Source organism: Haplochromis burtoni, unplaced genomic scaffold (assembly GCF_018398535.1).
Source record: "Haplochromis burtoni strain Fernald_Lab_line unplaced genomic scaffold, NCSU_Asbu1 Contig_125, whole genome shotgun sequence".
NCBI lineage: Eukaryota > Metazoa > Chordata > Actinopteri > Cichliformes > Cichlidae > Haplochromis > Haplochromis burtoni.
The window spans coordinates 1621163-1642762 of NW_024582486.1; the positions used below are offsets into that span (position 1 = coordinate 1621163).

Genomic DNA, 21600 nt, shown 5'->3' on the forward strand with positions numbered 1-21600 from the left:
TGTGTGTGTGTGTGTGTGTGTGAGAGAGAGAGAGAGAGAGAGAGAGAGAGAGAGAGAGAGCGGTGTTGTTTAAGCATGACAGGACAAAACTCAAACTATACCACCACAGCGTTGCTGCACCTGGGTGTAGTCGGTTTATGAAAATAAGTGTAATATAGCGCATCTTTTTTTGTTTGTTGAATAGATGCTTTAGCTCAGGCAGCACGTAACCTTCAACCAAAATTTATAACCTGAGTGAAATCACTTCACGTTTTGCTTGGAAAAATCCACCTATCCATCGCATCGACGTGGATGTGGAGGTATTTAAAATTTACAAAAAAAGAAAGAAAGCAGCTCCCAGGACCTCTGAGGCACCTCTGCACCCCTGTGACCCTCATCTGTGCCAAAGTTTATTGCCCCTCCTCATCCACCTCCTCTCCACCCTCTCCTCCATCCATCCTACCACAAAGAGCCGTGATGACCCTTGTGTCCTTCTCTTTCTTCTGCCCTGTGCTCCCTCCCCACCTTCAGGATGCCTTCTCTTCCAGAATCCATTAAAGAAAAAAAAACCCTCCTCATGTCATGATGGCAAAGGAATGAAAGGGGAATGTATTTTGGGACGGGGTATAGGTCTTGTTTTAAATGTAAAGTTGAGCTCATGTAGTGTTGGAAAAAGTAACAAGATGGAAGTAATTTGAGTACTATAAAAATGCCTATATATTTCAAATATATCCCTTAAGGCTTATTCTGATTCTTAAAGTCTGCTCATTCTGGTTGGCTACTCCGTTTTCTGTTGGGTTGCCTTCTCGTTAAAAAAAAAGTCAGTGTGTATAATCTCCCTTTACTTCTCCATCTTTAGCCTAACTTAATCTGGGTCACTCTGTCAGGTCCCTGTTTGTTTACCCCACGTGGACTCCCTGTAGCGGGACACATTATGCGCCGTGAAAAGCTACCTGGTCGCTCTTATTATGCGGCAAAGCCACTCAAAGGTGGAGGGGGCAAAAAAAAAAAAAGAGCCAAGGTAGGGGTCCTGAACGCTACGTTAGAGTTTTATTTCGGATGTTTTTTCAGTTGCAAAACAGATTACGGTGCAGGTTGCAACACAAAAGACTGTCAATGCATCACTTCCTACAGCCATCCCAAGCTGAATAGGGCGCAGGACGGGGTCCACTCCGGGATACTCGGGCGCAGGTGCGACTGCGGCTTGAATAATAGCCAAGCCGTAAAACACGGAGGGGAGGGGGAAGGGGAGGGGGGATGGGCGATGGAGAGGGGTTATATATACCTGTTGTCATTAACCTGCATTTAGTGTAAAAATGTTGCAGACTGAGCCTATAATTTAGTCCCAGGCAGAGAGCCTACAGATTCAAGTAGAGACGTTGCGCCTACTGTGGAGGCTCCATGAGAAAGGAGCTCACGCTGCAGAGACAGGGAGAGCCTTTCCTGATCAGCTAAATTATAAAAAATTACACCTGCAACGAAGAGAACACTCTTAATCCCATCACCAAATCTCACCATTGTTTTTTTTAAAAAAAATCTTAATAATAACTGGCCCCATAAACAACCCAGCCTAATTCACCTTTAACTGCATTAATAATTTATAACATTTTCATTCATCTCAGCAGCTGTCTTTAGATAATGCATGGAGGAACATTTTCAGTATGGCCAGTATGGCTTTAATTTTTCCCCAATAGATGGAGGCAACGAGGACCTTGTCGCTTTCGGGGTAGAGAGGAGGTGCAAGGGAGCAAATTCGAGATATGCTGTCAAAGTGTAACAGAGTCGGGTCTTTTGTTTTTTGTAACTGTCAGGCTGTATGAGCACTCGGACTGGGGAAGGTGTATGTTTATTATGCCAAGACTGACCTCAGGGCCAGCCTCTGCCGCTGACATCACTCCTTACGGCTCGTCGCCTTCGCTCGCGTGGGAGTCCCATCAAGGTCTGAGGCTCCCGCTGTGACCGAAGGCGATGCTTCTACACCATTCATTCTCAAGGCAGCCACTCAGGACACGCAGTCGCACCGCTCCCCAGACAACTTTTTATTTTTTCCTGAAAATAAACAAAGCCCAAAGATGACAGAAGAAAGTCGGGGAAAGCGTAGGAAACAAGCCAACCCCAGGAGAAACCGAGGTAAGAGGCGTGAAGACGAAAACTTTTTGAAAAAGTTGGTAATGATGTTGGCGTGTTGCTGCAGCGGGCAGGAGCCCTCGCTGAGAACTGCGCTCGTTTCTTGTGTGATTTCCAGATGAAAACTACACTTTCTTTTAGCCCCCGTTTAGTGCTGTTCTGTATACTATAATTTCATGCTTCATACGCTTTTTTTCCCCTTACATGTCTTGTGAAAGCCTTGCAGATTAATACACAGGGATGAACCGTCAGTTTCGGTCTGGACCACAGGGATTATTCTACCTGGGAATTCAAAACTTGTGGCTGCTCGCTTTTAAGGAAAACTTTTGGACTTTTCTTTACTGATTTAAAAAGAAAAAATCATTTCTAAATAAAAAGAAAAAGCACAAAGAACTATATACAGCCCAATAAACTGTAATGAAGTCGGATAGACTATTTAATTTAGTTTCCTTACTAGGAAATCCTTGTTGTCAAACTACATCTCACAGTCCCCCTGTTATGTAGTGCAGTGCGCTTGGCTCGTACGCAACCTCTGACACGCAGTTTAGTTGCTTTTCACGCGGAAAGTTAACCTGCTCTGACACTGCAGCTTTCTAGGTTTCAGTTCCCTTATTTTTTACTGTTGGATTTTTTTTAGTTTGTAGCAACTTTTATGCAGTTCGATATTCTTTTGTCTGCTGGTTGTCAAAAATAGACTGTGCAGCATCTGGAGAAAAAGGAAAAGCTTTGAATTAGTGTCCTGCAACTAAAAAGGTTTTTATTTAAAAAAAAAGAAAATAAAAGTACACATTAAAAAATATGTACATTAAAAAACAAAATTTCTAAATGTGATTCAAAGCAGAAATTCCTTGTGCACAACTCTTCAGCTCTGCTATGGTGCACAGTTAACATTTTTTATCTTTCTCTAATTCTTTTGTGATTATCCATCTTGATTATCAAGAATTAGCTGAAAGTGTCAGTTGACCTTGAGGCTTCAGATCTTGTCAGTCTCTCTGCATGCACTTCCCAAAACTGTTCTAAGAGGAACTTCAAGACTGCATGCTGTATTTAGAAAGTTTGTTAAGACGCTGCTCTGCATGCAGCAAGCAGCACATGTTTGTTTGTCGCTCTTCAGGTGTGTGTATCCTTGCTTCTGTTTGTGAGTTCTGATAGGCACACATTTAAAATAACAGTTGTTCTTCCAGCCTTCTAATAAGGACTGAAAATATATGTTGGAATCAAATCCTACTTCCCTAACCCCGGACTCTAAAATTATCCACAACATTGAACACTGAATGTTTCTCGAACCCTAAGTTTAACTTGAAACCCCTTTCTAAATATATCAAATGGAAACCTTAGACTAAAACCTCTGAATTATGCTAATAATAATGGAGTATATGCTGCTGGCACTTCACTGCAGAGAAAGCCATTACTCTAAATGTAAATGAATCCCCAGGACAGAATGAATTAAGTTGGGTTAGTTTGGGCTCTTTTTTTGTCATCTCAGAGCATATTTTGTCATTAAAAAGTGGCCAGGGCAAGGGCGCACATAAACACATGGATGGAGTTTCTTTTAAGAGCCATCGCAAACCATACACTGCTGTTGTTTGCCTCAGATCTGGCATGCAAGCGTGACAAAGCTAGCTGGTGTAAGGAGTTGGTTTGCTCGTTTATTAGTTTGTTTTAAGTGCTTCCTCATTTTATTCATAAAGGTGTGAATTCTAGCAAAGCGTCACCAGGGTGAGATCCTCTCTGACCGCTCAGCTTTAACGGGTACTCGTGTGTGCATGTGCACACACACGCACACTCTCACCTTTGACTGTCACGATGCAGTTTGTCGACCGACTTCACTCTGTTTCACAGATCAACAGCATCACGCTACCGTGAAAGCTATCAGCTAAAAAGCACACTTACTGACAAGGACCTGTCACTTATCAGGCCACCAGAAAAAAACTGTCCAGTTTTTTCTTTTTTAAATTCTTGCAGTGATCGTAGAGAAGAGATAAGCATCACCTGCTGTCAGTTTCCAGTAAAATTTATTAAGTAATAGGATCTGAAGAAATGAAGGCATGTTAAAAACGAACAGGAACTGAAAGGAAACTGATTATGAATTGATATTAAGCCTAGTCACATTAACTCATGTTGATGGATGTTTTCTGTGAAACATCTATTTTTAGGCTCTCTTTTGTAATTATTATCAGTGCTTAGTGCACCAACCAGAGTACTTACACAAAGTATAAGCCACAAACACATTCAGTGCATGCAAAGAGGTTTTTTTTGCGTGCAACATGCTTGCTGCATGTGCATCCTCATGTTAGAGTGCAGACCTGTGTATTAAAGCAGGATTTGGAATGTGCTGGGCTGGAGGCGGCTGTGCGAGGAGGGAGTTAAAGGTCCTTGATAAAACCAAATGAATTTGGCAGACCCGACTCATAAGACAGAGATCTGGGGATCTCTTCCAAACCAGAAGAAAGAGAAAAAGCACTAACTTTTCTTCCCTCTCCAAGGCGCCCATTGATTATGTCTCTGTCTACCCCAATAAAACCGTCAATGTTCAGCAATATCGAGCAATGTGAGGAAATTACAACTTTTCATTCCTGGCAGATTGGAAACAGTCCCGCGATCAAGACTGGAAACCTATACAGTTAAACCTGTATTTACTGATCTACCAGAGAGAGTGTGAGAATTAATTAGCCGAGAACACAGCCAGCTCAACATCAGGCCTCTGTACACAGCCAGTGACACAGATGCTGAAATTGTCAAAGAAGAAGAGTAGTGAAAGGGATCGAGACAGATTTGTGAGAAGTTATTTCAGTTTCTGTAAAACAGACGTAATGAAACAACTCCTCATATCTTATTTTCTCTTATTGCATTTGTTTGGCATAATTTATTCTAACTGTATCTGGGCTTTCCCCTGAGCCATTTCTTGCCAGAACAACATTGTCACATGTGATCAGACTGAATCTTTGCTTTCAGGACCGTGCACACCCTCACAAACATATCTAGTTCTGCTGCTTTGCACTTTATGTTTTGTTGGTTCATTAAAAACCTCACTCTGTCGTTGAGTGGATGTGCCTGTTTAAGAGAAAGCTTTCTCTCTCTCTCCCTTTCTCATTTTCTCCTTTTTTTCAAGTGCCAATATATTTAAACTCCTTTCCCCCCTTTCTTCTTTCTCCTTCATTGATTTCCAAACCCCAGTCTTTGTATGCAGCTGGGGCCCAGCTGTGTGTCTTTGACTGTGTATGTGTGCGCATACGTGTGTTTGTGTGGGTTTTTCTGGCACACCGCTGCCACAGTGAGCATAGCACACTGTACACAAAGGATTTGAGCAACAAAAAAAAAAAGAAAGAAAAAGGAGAGAATGGGGGGGTGGGGGGAAGCGTTGGAACGTTAAAGGCTGACGTGCTTGTACTGTACAGAGCGGAGGGGCTGGGCCTTTTGGACCGAGCCTACTTTAATGGCAGATGTATCGGCGCTCTGGGATGAGGGGTGGGGAGAGCGAGACAGCAATGAAGAGCTCAGGCACCACAGTTTATTACCAGGACTCTTCAAGGGGCTCAGCTCAGGCGTCAGAACCAGCGGGTGGGAGGGACAGAAGAAGACGAGAAGAGAGGAAGATGACAGAGGTGGGGAAATGATGGGGTTGGTGAAAACAGCTCTTCGGTTATAAAAGATGAGATGTAGGGTTTGAGGGGTGTGTAGGGTAGAAACAGAGGAGTCACGATGGGCGATGGATCAAGGACAATCTAAGCGTTTCCTTGTTTGTTTCTCAAACGTTCCCACAGCTCCAAGTGTCACAGATTTCTCCCGTCCTTGCTCTGCGTGTTTGATACCCGATCTACACGGCAGAAATGGGGAATCCCTTGATTGAGTCCCTCTGGAATTTTTAAACATGCTCATTCAATTATTGCTCATTCTGATGTTTCCTACAAAGCCAAGCCGCCAAAACAGTCTCATGTCTTACTGTACGTTCATGCCGCACGACTGCCATAGCAGGGATCCTCTCCAGCAGCGATTACTTGGAAAATATTGCCACTGCAATGATTAATTAATGCAGTGCCGTGGTTTCTTCCAATTTTTTTCAGCTGTTACAAAAGCGTCCCTTTCAGGGTATGGCAACAAAAAGTATGCAATTAATTTGGAATCGCTGGGAGATGCTGGCAGTAATGAGGGTTTCATTCAAACTGCACCACTCTGATTCTTTAGTAGAAAAATTGCAACTCCGTTGTAGTTATGAAGAGGCCTCGGTAGACGGAAACTCGAGAAGTGAGTGTATGTCTGTGGATCACACATGTTTCAACTGTAAGATAACACTGCTGGCCACAAAGCATATGAGGTGTGTATGCATGTGTGTGTGTTTGTGTGTGTATATATTTATAGGTGACTGGGCATGTACTTATCACATATTTAACAACAACTGTATTTTCACATTGGAGATTCGAGAAAGTTTAACACACTGTATACCCTGATGCTGCAAATCGATTACCTTCAGAACATTTGCAGTCTTATTATTATGTTCTTTGACATTGCTTTGGCACTGCTTCTCAACATCAAGTCTATTTGTGGATCTTCTTTTACTGCAGGCAGCCTGCGTTTGTGTGTTTGATATGCTGCACATGTTTGACAGAAAAAAGAGGTTAAAACTATCCAGATAGGCAGGCTCTCTGCATACACTTTATAGATATGTGCTGTTTTTATCACACCTCAAATTAAATTTGGAAACCCTGCTTCAGCTGTCATGTATTACAAGGGCCAGATGGGTGGCAGAGAAAGAGAGAAGAGAGTCAGAAAAAGAGACAGGGAGAGAAATGAGAGCAGCCTGGCAGGCAGGAAGGCCCCCTCAGCTGGCTGAGAGCGTGCCAGTATATAAAGGAAGCAGGGCAGGAGATTGAATGAGGAATAGTTTGATATGAGGTCGAGAGATGGACAGTATTTGTGGGCTCTGCCTTGATCACCGCTAAGGCGAGGCCACATAACACCTGCCAAAAAACACTGTCTGTGGATTCATCAGTTTAACACTTTTTTCTTCTTTTTAATCGCTTTTCATCTGTTCTTGACAGAGTTTACTTTTTTTTGCAGGGGAGGAGGGGGGGGGGGGTAGGTTTTTAATGTCTTTAAGATTAATATTAGTCAGTGCTTAACTCATTTCTGGTGACTAAAAATGTTGTTTCATTACCACAGTATTGCAATAGATAGGTTAAACACGTGGTGCATGTGAACTGCAAGTAGAGAGTCTAAAGTGCATAAAGATTGGTAAAAGGAATTAAAGGAGCTGTGGTTTACCATAGTGCTGTTTTGGTATTGCTTATGTGTTACTCAGAACTTTGTAGTTGTGTTTACCATGACCTGGGGGCAGTGTCAAAAATATGATGAGCTTGTTCATGCCATTGTTGATCTTTTAGCCTGGCTCCTGCCAACGGAAAACCAAGTGCAAAACAACAAAATCAATAACAAGGAAAACGTTCCTCTGCAGCTTGTCTTTGCCTCTCATCTGAGCTTTTTTTTAGCATTTTATTTTCTCCTTTTAAAAAAATTTCACTTCTATCTGTTGTTACTCCGTCTGTATAAACTCTGCATTGGTTAAATTCCCAAAATTCTTCTCTATGAATAAAAACCATAAATCCAGCTTAATTAGTTTTTTTAAAAATTGTGTATGTAGCTTTAAAATGCTGCATTATTATGTGGTGTAAATGCTACAGTACTGTGCACTAGTCTTGCACCACCACACATTTATTTATCTTTTGCTAGAAAAATGCAAAATAAGTGCAGCAATTTATTGAAACATTAGCAAGCAAACATTAAACGAATATACATATATATATATATATATATATATATTAATATATATATATATATATATATATTTTAATATATATATATATATATATATATATATATATATATATATGCCACTATATATATATATATATATATTATATATATATAATATAATGAGTAGTTTGTAAAATCCTAACAAGCTTGAAGGTCAGTATTTTTTATGACTACCTTTATTTCTCAACACAGCCTGAAATCTTTTAGGCAGGCTTGTAAATTTTTAAGTAGTCTTCAGGAAAAGGTCTCCGGGCATCTTGGAGTACATGCAAAGCTCTTCTTTGGAGGTTTCTTCCTTTTGTTCTGATCTCTGTCAGGACCAAACTGTTTCCGGGCTCAGAGGAGGCCAGTCCATAACTGATAGTGTTGCATTGTGTGTTTTCGATCTAGGTATGCTTTTACTGCATTGTCAGTGTGTTTGGGTTTGTTGTAATGCTGAAAAATGTTTTTGCCAGCCAAATGCTTTCCACATGGTATTGCACGGTGGAGCAAAATCTGACTAAATATTTCTGCATTTATCATTTATAATATAACCTCTATCCCCTACACCATGTATTGATAGTCATGTGCTTTTTGTGCTGAGGTGTTTTTTCTGTTATCAAACTGTTCTCCCACTAGGAGCTCAGTCTGAGTGGAGTTTTTTTTCTCCTCCTCTTACCTCATGTTATGTATTTTCGTTGTTTTTTTCCTATCAGCCTAATTCTCTGACATGTCTCCCCAATGTGATGTTTGTGTAAAGTTGGTCAGAAGGTTCCTTTGTAAGTGTGCATGCGCCATTAGCGTGCTGCCTGCTGTAACCCTAATTTCCTTCGGGATTAATAAAGTATTCTGATTCTGATTCTGACCACTGACTGAAATCCAGACATGAACCATGACAGAGCCTCCACCGTAGACAATCGCTGTTGTACTTCTGTCCTATTGTCACAGACTATCAGTCCAGTTCGTGCCTACCTCAGCCTCGTCTCCCTGTTTCCCTTTCTTAAGAATGCTCTTAGTCCACTTCTGACGAGGCTTCAGTGAACAGTTAATGCATACGTTTTGGTTTTTTTTGCTTGTTTTGTTCTTTTCCGGACTGTCACTTCTTCTTTTCTTCTTGTCCAGTTTCTGAAAAATGTGTTTTAGGACACACTGCACACCACGCCAAGATATGCAAAGTTTTCAGCTAATGGCTCTCTGGGAATCACCTCATTAGTGGAAAAAATATTATTCTTTCAGAATGTGTTACTTTTGGCCCTCTTTTGCCAATTCAGCTAAACAAATCAGAACAAATTACGTGCTTTTGTTACTAAAAACAAAGTGTCTAAAAATACAATTTATAATTGTCTCTTTGCTAAGTTGTCTGTTATGTGTAAACATAACACTTCAGTTAGTGACCTTTGTTTTGCTTGAATGATTCATTAGCAGCCTAAAAAAGCATTCCTCTGAAAATGGTCAGGTGCAAGGACTTGACTGAAACTGAGTAAAACAACACTGATAGACCCTCAGAAAGCCCAGTGTGTGGCTCTGTGTGGCTCCTTGGATGCAAAATGTAAGAAATGAGGGGTGGCTCAAGATTTTTGCACAGTACTGCACATGTTTGAAATACCCAGACTAGTGCTGTAACTAAGGAATACTTTATCATCAGTTAATCTGTGAGTTGTTGTTGTTTATTTTTTGTTCCACACCGCAGTACCTCTTTACAAAAGGGCCTTCTAACAAGCCAGGACTGACAACAAGAACGCATGGGAAAGTTCAACTCCCTCTCTCTGTACCTGTGATCACCTGGTACCACCTATATCTGCCCTGCACATCAATCTCTCTGGTGTACACACACACACACAGTCACTTGGTAGGGAGTAAACATTCCTCACCTGTGGAATGAATGCCCACCTGTAACAGTCGAGGCTTTCGGTGTTTGAAACGCTGATATCAATCACACTCCCTTTAGCTCACTCTTTGGGTTTCTTTTGCGAGTGGAAGAAACCCTGAGCCTCTCCATCAGACACTTTAGAGATGGTGAATGCATTTCCTCTGCACAGCAAAAATTCATGTTATCAGTCAAGTGATTTTGCATACATAGGAGTAAACATGATAAGGTCGCAACTGGAAATCTTAGAAAAGTAATGAGATGCCCGTTCTTGCAAAGCCGTATGTTTTTTAAACGCCATGTTTTCGGACGTGGTCAGTCCAAAACACTCTGGTCAAACTTGCCTCACATGGAGCAAAGATGCATGCTAGAATTATACACTATGAGATCATGCGAACTAGGCTTAAGCTCAGGTATGATAAAGAACATGATGCATACACCGGACGTATTATGGGCTAGAAAGGAAGCAGTGCAGCGTGTATTGGTTCAATCTCTCATTTATCATCATGTAACAGTCTACTAGATAGTCTTATCTCATCCTTTTTTTTTTTTTTGCAGAATTTCTGGTGGTATGTGACAGGTTGCAAAATTGCCAAAACGGGGAAGGTTTTTAATCATAAGGCCCGGTTACTCATAAAAGAAAAATGGAAAGTCAAAGAGTTAAAAAAATATATATATATTTTAAAGTTGTACAAAATCAATTTCTTTTTCCTTTTTAGTTGCACAGTGAACTTTGGTACCTCAGGGAAGCAGCGTAGTTATGATTATAGAGTGCATGTGTGCAGCACTGCAGGAGGGATGCAAGGGGAAATAAGTCATAAGGCACCCTGGGAGCTTATCAGAGGGAGGTAACATCACTTAAATGATACAAGTAATCGGTAGGTGCGAATGTGTCCAGGCCTCATCCTGGGACGAGACTGAGATTTGAAAGCTTTACTTTTGTGAATTCATTAACTGTCAATCCACAGATTTTAAACTTTTACTGTCGTCCCTCATTCCCCTCAGTCGTTGGTTCTTTCTTCCTACTCTTTATCATCCCGTCGGTTCTTCTGTATCGCTGTTACCACATATCTCACTTTCCCGTTTTTATCCATTTCTTTTCTTTATTTGATCCTCCTCTCTCCCTGTCGTCTGCTCCACCCAACCCGGGCTCCCCCAATGCTGTACGGTCGCCATCATGTCCCCCCCTCTCCGAGTACCTCCCCTGTCCCACTGACACCACACGCTGCTCCCATCCCCCGAAAACCACTTCAAACAGCCAGCGCCATCAAAGACCACAGTCAGTCAGCCAGGCAGTCAGCCAGGCAGCCAGTAAGGCAGCCAGTCAGCGAGCCTTCTGCTTTGACTTAAAATTACTGTCGTCCCAGTCGCAAGGCTGCTTTCCTCTTCTGATACACATCAAAGATCCTCTTAAACTCCCCAAGTTTGCTTTTTAAACGTTTTCCTTGTTGAGTCTTTTTTTATGCACATTATTTCACTCGTCGAGGTTTTACACTCTCTCTCTCTTCTTGCCTCTTTTTTCTAAAACGTGGGCCAGGTCAGTAATGACATGCACACACTTTCTTGTGTGGTTCTGCTGCCTTTGCATTTTTTCTCTGTGACTTTAATTAGTTTCTTTTTTAAGGAGTTGGTTTTCAGGCCTCTTCTGCACAACAGCACACACACACACACACACACACACACACACACACACTCTCTCTCTCTCTCGCACATACGGCACGTATCAAGTGGCAAGCAACCAGTATTCGCATGTGTGTAAATTAATATGCAGTATGATTCATAAATCTTACTAATGAGAACTGCGTAACCACAGAACGACCAGTTTAATAGCGCGTGCTTTTCTTTTTTGTCTGCATCTATTGACGTGTGCGCGCTTCAAGGACAGAAAAAGTGACAAAAGAAAGCCGGTCAGGGCAGAGGGGGAGACGATTTTGTTCACGGACGTGTGCAATTTAGAGAAAGGCCAAAAAATAAAGCAGAGCAGCACGTTTTTTTTTCCTTTTTGCTATGATGACGTCACATTTTGTCACTTGATAGTTGATAGTTTGGTGTCATAATCGCTCATTTGGGGGATTTGTAATGCCAACATAGGCCAGAGGATGGCGCCACATTTGTATGTTAGGTATGTCTCATCAGCAGGCTGTCTGAACAGAAGAAAATGTATTATTACAAAGCTTGATTAAGACATGTTATTGGATATTATACTTTTTCTACTATTTTTCACTTTTGAATGTGAAGCTGATCAGTCCTTTTGTCAGCTATAGAAGCAGCTCAGTGTGTTTCTGCAGTGGCGAATACCACTGTGGGCTGTGTTCTGATCTTTCAGAACTTAATGGGGTGGGTTCCTCAGAAGTGTATTGTGTTTTAAATCTGCTTTAAGTGCTCAGATTAAGGACTTTTGATCTTTTCTTAATACTAAATCATGCAAAACACCTCTAACACATCTTATATACAGATGTTTTAAGTCAGTGGGATACCAGACATACTTGTTTCCCCCTCAAAACAAGTCTCATGGAGTGAGTAACTCAACGTTGCTGCTTGAGTTGAACTAACCAAATCCCACATTGCATAACTGTTAAGCTCAAAGAGAAGTTTTATTTAGTGTTTATCCCTATTAAAAAACTTCAGAACCTTTGTATCCCCGTCAGGGAATGTTTTAATATTCAAAAGGAGCCACTATTGTGTGGTTTCTTGCGCCAACGTACAAAATAAAGAGCCACATCTGAAGTCTGGAACAGTCCCTGAGCATTTTCATGTGTCAGAAAAAAGAGGGAAAACAAATTTGGAGGGGGCAGACTGGGATATTTATAGAGTGGTGTGAGAGTCTTTGCAATGACAGGAGTCTAATGAAGCACAGTTTGGGTTTTGATTCACAATGTGGTGAGCGCGTGGGTCCCCCCGTGACCGTTTCTGCATTCCAGCACCGATCCCTCGGCACACGGAAACCGCGCCACAGGAGGAGGCGAAGGGCCAACTCGAAATAACGTGTTCCTCTAACCGAGCTAACCTTTCTCACCAGCTCCGTTCTGAGTTGCAGCAGATGCACACAGAGTGCGATGGCAGCAAAGCATAATTCATGCATACACAAACACGCTCTCACACACAGCATGTATGCAGTTGTGAAGTCAACTTGTCACTAGCGGTGAGTCACTGACACACCAAGTGAGTCAAAAAGGGCAATTTAGCCTGACAAAGTTGGGAAGTCCAGAATGATGGTGGCAGTGTGTCACTTTCTAACTTTAGTAGGTCACTTTCTGATTGTCTCGTGTGGGCCTTATTATCATTTTGGAATCAAAACAATGAAAACGGACCTACAAAAGCTCAACTGGGGTCAATTGCTGTGAACAGTGAATACTGTGGACTTGAATATATAAGTTACGTAAATGTGCAGTTTTGCCTTTTGCTCTAGTTCCTAATATATAGATAGATTTTTTTAAACTACTATTTAGTACATCTGACTCTTTCTCTTTACTGTGTGGCATGCAGCACTGCAAAAAGAGGGTCACTGATGCAGAAACCTCTTTTGCTTTGAAGGTAAAAGTCTGTGTCAGTCAAGGTAACATTGTTTTCTTTGATAAATGTCACTGCGGTGGTCGGGAGGACAGGTAAACACGGTGGCAAACATGCAGGCAGCAGCATACAGGAAACCTCCAAAGGAAGACGACAGACAACCACAAAGCCTTGTTGCACACCTCTTCATACCACACCTTGCCTCATTTTTGCAAAGAGGAAAACTGATTGCTACATTTTCGCATACATAATGCAAAAAACAATGTGATTCTGTTCGATGAACCGCAAAATTTGCTCAAGTCATTTTTAACTCGAGTTGCTTTAATAGTTTTCAGGGCCCATTTATTTGGCTTTTTATTTGCACGCAGAGGCTAAAATGTGAGGCAGAGGTGCTGCTCTTCCTCTTGCTCTTCTTCTACTTTTTTTCATTTACCTCCTGCTCTGTTGTTCCTTCAGCATTCGTGAAAACACACAAAGTGACTAACCCAGAATGGCAAGGTGCCGCTGCGGTGTGTTTCGGGTTATGCGTGCATTGTCTATAACTAAGTTAAAGCAGCATTCCTTATAAAGCGACGTTACCCATCTTAGAGGATAGAAATTGTTGTATTGAGACACTCAATGATTTATATCCCTTCTTCCTGAAACTTGTAAAGCTGTTAACTTTTAAGTTCTTGTTAAAGCAGCTGTCAACTCTGTGCTTAAAATCATATAAGATCATTATAGGTTACAAAAATATATCATGGAAGTCAACAGTTGACTCACCACAATCTAAGAATACATAGTTGGGTGGGACTGTACAAGTGGGGATGAGAGTGCCTGTCCCTCTTCACACTGTCTTTTGTAATGCACCTCCAAATTGAGTCACACTTTTCTCACCGCCTCGCCGGCGCGAGTGCACCTTTGCGGTGTGATTAGAATAGAAGTTATCTGGACGGCTTTCCTGTCACTGCTCATTCTGACTACTCCTCTTTCTTTTCGCCTTTGCATTCTTGATGTCTGACTCTCTATCATGGCATCATCGTGCTGCAGCACCAAATCAGATGTGTTTTAACCTCTGTACACACAGTTAGGCTGCTATAGTCACCAGTCATTAATTCACACATTCTCCTCATTATTTAGAGCGTGCTGAAACTAAGCATAGATATCCGGGACGCATGACGAAGCGCGAAGGAGGAGATTAGACCGATCAGATGTAGAAAAGAGAAAGAAATGTGTTTTGGATTGACGACGAAAGCTATTGACAACAGCAGGCCATGAGGCCGACTAACTTACCGGCAAACTACAGTAATTTACAGTAAGCGTACAGTTCATTTTGCTCGCTTGCCCTGGCGTACACTATGTTTGCTTGTTTGCTGTTGGTTTAATCTCTAAGCTGTTTGAACTCGCATCAGAGCAGGTTTCCATTAAGCACATGTGGTCTGTTTGGCGCAGTGATGTGTTATGTTGATAAAGTATAACAGATCAGTAATACTGATATCAATTGATTTTCAAATGCCTTGGCCTTCTCAAAGCAGCCATGAGAGCTGCGTACAGCTCGACAATGTGTGTTACAGTAGGCGTTTTTGGGGGCTGTACTTTGATTTGCCGAGCGTCCTCTGAAATTGAACCGAGAGCTCATATGTGAATAATGAAACTAACACCAGCGCAGTCACACTAAAAGCATAACTTGTTGACAAATCAACTTTGTTAGTATCACTAAATGGCTCAGTGCCTTTGAAGGTATAAAAATGCCAAAAGCGGTTCTATTTTTGTGTCACAAGGGCCCTAATTGAACCGGATCATTAAAAACCACGCTGAACAAAGGCAAAATAGTTTCAATACAGCATCTTTGTTGTCAATTTAAAGGTCGATGCTTGGTGTGCAAAATCGCAACGCTGTTCTGTTTTCTCGTCGCCTTGATCGGCTTTAAGGAAATTAGCTCTTAAGCTCATTGTTGTGTCTTTCAAAGGCAGATGTTGACCCTCGGCTGCAAATGCTGTGGTGGTGTTTCCTTTTTTCTTATTCTGAGAGGGTGGTGTCTCTTAATAAGTGGGACATCTAAAGCACAGAGCTGTGACTGTGCTGCTGTGGCATTGCATGGACTTCCACTTTTCTATCTCAGACTGCAGTTCAGATACTCTTTTAAGGTTTGCGCATACACACACACAAGCACACACACACACATTTATTGCTGCATTTGATGGTATTGCAGTTTTCTGACACAGTGAGCTGGTCTTGTTCCCCGTTTTGCCCGCAGCTTATGTTTGTAACTTAGTTTATGTGTGTCTGCAGAGGGAATTTCCCTCTGTAACGTGTTTTCACAGTTCAGCATCAGTTGGAGGATTTGTGTCAGGGACAGTTTGACACTGTTGCTTTCTGTCTCTTTCTCTCAATTTTCTTATCAACTCCTCACTCTTCTTTTCTTATTCTCTTATCTCTTCCTTTCAGAACAACCTCTTCTTTCTCTCTGTCTTGCCGTTAGTATAGTTTACGCTCTGCGCAGTAATCTTTCTCCTGCACTGGTGTCTGTGCAAGGCAAGTTGTCACCCCATTTCTCTAACACGCACCACAACGCTGTGTACCAAACACACTGCAAGAATGCAAAATCACATACTGCACCACACATCACATTTAAGCATCTCTTCCTCCACACTAATATGACCTTTACAATCCCTATCAGTGTGTCACACTTTCAGTCTTGTTCTCGCCAGAAGCCATTTGCAGACTTTTTTTTCCTGTGTGTGTGTGTGTGTGTGTGTGTGTGTGCGTGCGCGTGCTTGTGTGGCTCGCTGCCAACCAGCAAAGATACGACTGCAATCAAGTTAAATTAAAAGTTGACTGTTAAACACAGACTTTCATATCAATGTGTTTGTGGTTATTTTCTCCATCATTAGACAAGAATGTTTGCACTTCCTTTTCACTGGCCACAGAAATGCAGTAAAAGTGCAGCAAAACATTACATTACCACCATTCCTACTGGTTAACATGCAATTTGGAGCATTTAATCTTCAATTTGCTGTCAGCCCTCATTATATTATCTGTAAAACATGTGGAAAATTTGAAATTAAGAGTTGCATACTAACATGAGAAAACTTCTCAGATGACAATTCACTTGAGCTCGCCTTTAAACTTGCATATTATTGCTATCCAGCATCTTAACAATCTGCAATCTGGAAACATTGATTTCTCTTTTGCCAGCCATGAAATTTACTATCATAACAGAGGCATAAGACATGTCTGGCACATTGGGATCAGCATGTTTTTTTTTCCACTCAGTGTTGTGAAGGTAAGTAACTAAAGCAGGCCAGGGTGCCACAATCAGTAGTCGCCCTTGCCCTGAGAGTCATAGAGAGAATGTGAATTGCTGCTTAGATGAAGATCAGGTGGGAGGTGTTTGTTCTTGGTTGCGGTCCTCCCCTGACTCATTGTGCGAATGTCAGACAGCAGGTATGAATAGGAGAGCTGCCACAGTGAAATTTTTTTTAAAGCGCATATTAGATTTTTGCGATGTATTCTTAAACAGAGGTGATAGCTATCGACACCAGCGTGCTGTGCAGATGAACATGGACCTACCTCGCCTCTGAACTGCTCTCATAGGTACTGTAAAATGGCAATACAGACATCTTCCTGCTCTTGTTTCTCGTTTAGCATGTGGGCGTCCGTGACCCTCATGTGGTAATTTATTGAGTTCAAAATAGCAAGTGTTGTGTTTTCTTTTGACACCTGTGAACTCATCGCAAATTTACAATGATTGGAGAAGCATTATTTCACACACTGACCAAATCAATTTTTTAAAATAATACACAGAGTATATTTAGATATGCGTGTATATATATATATATATATATATATGTATATATTTAGTTAGTGTGTGCTACAGAAATGGCGGAGAGCTACGCTTTTAATTTTGTGTGTTCAGCTGTGTGAATGTTGATTCTGACAGTTTTACCACCTACATGTTGTACAGTAATGTACTGAAATGCATCAGATGTCATTTCAATGTGAGATTGGCACCATGGGACTGTGTCATGACTCATGTTACATTTACATGTGTTGTGTCAAATCATCATTTTTTTCTGATTATTGTAAAAATGTTTCCTTGATTTGTGATTTAGTATGAATCTTTCAAAAGTAATAAAGTAAAATAAATTCAAAGTTTGCAGCCAAAAATTAAATAAATGGAGTATTTTTCAAGATCTAAATTGAGCTCTTTAAAATTAATTTCTGATATTGACTTTTATTTTATATTTTTAAAACAAATTTTAATACCAGGCTTGTCATGAGATATACACAGAATTTGATTTGTGAATATACCAAAAATGACAACACAACCTTTTTTCATACTCTGCGCATTTATATAAAATCCAGGCAAGAGCTTTTACACTCTTCAAAAGAAGTAACCATTTTCAGTTGGATGACAACCACCAACATGACTTAAATATTTCCCTAAAAGAAAGTTTTATTGAATTTTTGCTCCCACTGAGCAGTAAAAATCTACTGAATATCATTAACAATATTAAATCATTTTACTGTTTCTTTGAAGTATTAATTTTTAAATGTAGAAAATCAACATGGGAATGGGAACATTTGCATTGGGCGGTAAATTGGGCTTGGCCTTGTTTGTTGCCATTTAAAACCAGAAGAAACAAACAAGGTAATTTCAATTATTGCGTGTTTACCATTTAGCCACATAATTACTGAGCCGATACTAGATCACATGTGTGCGTCGTAAAATAAACTGCAGTTTAGCATGGTGTTGTACAGGAGATGCCCTCGGGCATATAAACAGTGCCGATTTAGGCCAGCACTGAGACTGTGTGCACTTCTCAGAGCTAACAGGATTTTTTTCTTTATGCCAGATTTTGTTGTTGTTGGAACTTTACTTTTGTAAAATCTTTGTTTGTGCTTATGAAGTGGTTCAGGCATTATCTCCCTTTTTCGTTGGGAACAACCAAATGATAAGTTTCACTTTTTAGGCTTAAGACGAATTTCAAGATGGACTGCACGTCGCGCGACAACCAGAACAGCAGTGTGTGTTCTGACTGGCGTGCCAGGATTTATAAAAAAAGACGTGTTTCTGGCAGTCAGGCCGCCAATCTTTCAGATGTTCTGTCACTGACATGCAGGGAAAGCAGCAGACAGATTAAAATAGCACTCCAGTGTGTGATCTGAACACTGTTGTTGTCAAACGATCAGAATCAGTCCCCTGAAGACTGAATGATCGACAATGTCAAGCATGATGCAGCACAGTCTGGATATGAGTCACATTCTTCCCACGCACACTAAAGTTCCTGCACCATGGCTGTGTACTATTTTCTGCTGTGCTGTGCTGTGTGTTTTCTCATTTTACAAGTTACACTTTCTTATGATGCTCACAGGCTACGTGCATCCATCACTCTTACACTCCTCTGTACCTAGTGTCTACTTAGCAGGCAATGCAGGCACTCTCACGCTCTTCAAATATCTCACTGTCCTGTTCCAACAAAAAAATATTTGAAGGATGCGGTTGCCATCCAAATAAATAAATCAACAGGCCAGATAATGAAAACCATCCAGCTCGGTGTGCTTTAATGACAGCACATGTAGACTCAGTGTCACTCACTGTTATGAGAGAGAAAATTAGAGCCAATTTGATGCTAATCCAGACCAGATTTTCCTCATTTTTGTCCCAGCGGTACGTCCTATCATCCCCGAGTCTCCTGCAGGCCCGATGGGCCGCCTTTAACCGCATCGCATATCTTCATAGGTGCCTGCTACGGTAAACCACGTTTAATGACCGGTTTTGTTCCCCCCATAAAAGCAAGTCATTGCTTTCCACCTTTGTGGAGCAGCAATGCTTGAAGCATGCATTGGTTGACTCGCCTCAGATGAACCAGAATTTCGCTTGACTGCGCTCAGTGCCCTGGTGCAGTGAAGTTGGGGCAGATCACACAACCTGCTGATACAAACAGATACACATGTAGGTGTTCCACTTTGAGATTAGCCAGCATTAATCAAAGGAATATGTGTAAAGTATGCGTTAGGTGTTTGTGACTGTGGGCTGCCCCCTTCCGTAGTACTGAACCCCCTCATGCGCTTTCAGTATTACGGTGAGTGAGTGTGTGTGTGTGTTATCTGTGTGTGTTTGTTTCTTCTAGCTGTAAAGTTGATGAGTTAGGTTTTTCTAAAATGTCTCCCGTAGTCATTGTTTAGTCACTGGCTTGTGTCACTGCGAGCTGTGGGCTGTAGCTTGATGTGCAGATGAGTTGAAAGCAAAGCACTCATAAATTATTGTGTCCATCAGCCAGTGTGAGTGTTGTTGGAGCAGCTCAAACAAAAATGAAAATCTTTCAAGAGTGACTGAGCGTTGTTTTGACAGTTTAATGAATAAACTTTGTTGGTGTTTCATGAAATTTAATGAGCTGTGAAACCTTATTTTCTTTCTGATCTTATTAACATAAGGCACTCCTATAATAATAAAGAGAAAAGTTAGAGCATGGCTGAAATGCTGCAAATCAGAATCCTTATTTTTAACCTCCTAGGACCTGCCGTCCACATATGTGGACATCGCATTTTGGGTTATTTAGACCAAAATACTCAATTTTGCTCTACATGCGCCTGATATCCACTTACGAGGACATTGTACTGCTACTGTTCTATCAAAATTTTAAATGAATATCCTCATTTGTGGCTCTTATTTTTCTTAAAAACAAAAATAAGGTAAAAAAAAAAATCTGGCAATTCTTTGTTTTTACATTCATCGGGCCCCAATGTGACCAAATATCAGTGAGAAATTAAAAATGCATGTCGTGGAAGAGTTCGGGTCTTAGGAGGTTAGAGATGGAGCCCTCTGTGTGCCGGCACGGCCTTCCCGCACCCTTCGACAACGGTTTGGCTTTGTCGTACAGGGTCGTTACTCGGTTGTGATTAGATATTGCTAATCAGAGAGGAAAAAACAGAGCGTCCTCAAAAAAGCCTTGGAAATAAGAGCCTACATATGAAATCCAAGGCATGTGTTTGTGATTGTCATTTATTGTCTTTGCCATGGGAAAAAGTAATGCGCCTTTCCATTCTGGGCACATAGGGCATATTTTTAAATTACGATATGTTATGTGTCTTTTTTTCTGACTGCTCCATTACATTCCTGCTGCATAGTCACACAACGCACCATCAAGTGATTGAAAAATGAATTTGGACATAAAATAACCACAAAAAAGTAATTTTATATTGAAATATTTTCCAATGACAGAAAGATGGAATAATTAAATAAACTCATTCAAAATGCTATGTTTGATCGTGGCCTTAATTTAATACATTTGTATATTATATGTCTTTTCTAAGGGTACGGTAACACGTCTTTTTTTCATTTATTTTCAAAATGAAAGCCACACTTTGTTCTCAGTTGCGTCAGACTCAAACTATCTTTTTTGGAGACTGACCAGAAATTACTTATATTGATCATAAACCGCACATCGAACCACAAAAAGCCAAACGAAGCGTCTCATAACGAGAAACAACTGAACGACTTAAAAAGGACAAGAGTGTCATTCATCTTACTTTCCGAGAAACAATGCAAACAAACAAACAACCGGCAAACCTACAATAAATAACAACAGCATTTTGTGTTTGCCCCCCTTTGGACTGTTAAAATTTGCAAAACATTTTTGAATTTTTGCTTGTGTTTCTCTTCCCTGTTTGGTTTCAGTTCCTCACATATTTTTATTTAAAAGCATTGTCTCTGGTCTTCATTAGTAATAATCTGTAGCTCACCCCGCTGAATGCCATCTGAAATGATAAGAAACACATGTTGCTGCATTTTGAGTGATGGTTAAAAAAATTCCGTTTATTGATTTGGACGGCACAAAAATAGTAAGTGGTGTCTCAATAAATATACGCGCGCAGAGTATTTCTGTTTAAACTGAAATTTCAGCGTGCCATTTCAGAATTAATGAGCACACTGATGGTTTGCCGCATTGAAAAATGAAGTCCTGTGTCCAAACTGAGAGTTTTGTCTCATCTTTTTGCAGTTGATGCCGACCAAGTGAGTTTACTGGGATCTGAGGGGGAGGATGAGGTGGGTTTGTGGAGCTTGGAGCCCCAGGACTGCCAGGAGAGCCTGGATAAGACGAGCCTGACGCCCAGCGAGGGGACAGAGGAGCCCGGCAGCCCTGCTCAGTCCACCCGGCCGCACAGCCTCAGCCCCGGCAGCAGGAACTGCTGGGGCCAGGTGGAGTCAGAGACCAAGGCCACAGAGGACGCATCCTTCATGTCCACTGAAAGGGAGGGAGACCAGGACCCGCTGAGGATGTACTGTAAGTTATAAGCTTACATAATAGCTGCACCTCATTTGCCATTCTAAATTAATTCCA

General features: G+C 41.1%; 1 protein-coding gene across 2 annotated transcripts in view; it reads left to right on the forward strand.

Annotated features, from left to right (window-relative positions):
• Positions 1-1755: 1755 nt before the first annotated feature.
• The window catches only part of LOC102302950 (zinc finger E-box-binding homeobox 1), a 29619-nt gene continuing 9774 nt past the window's right edge, over positions 1756-21600 (forward strand). For both annotated transcript variants that reach the window (XM_014335965.2, XM_005929701.3), the window contains exons 1-2: positions 1756-2109; positions 21259-21543. In XM_014335965.2, coding sequence (XP_014191451.1) covers positions 2052-2109; positions 21259-21543 — 343 coding nt within the window. In that variant the 5' untranslated portion in view covers positions 1756-2051. The remainder of the gene's footprint in view (positions 2110-21258; positions 21544-21600) is intronic.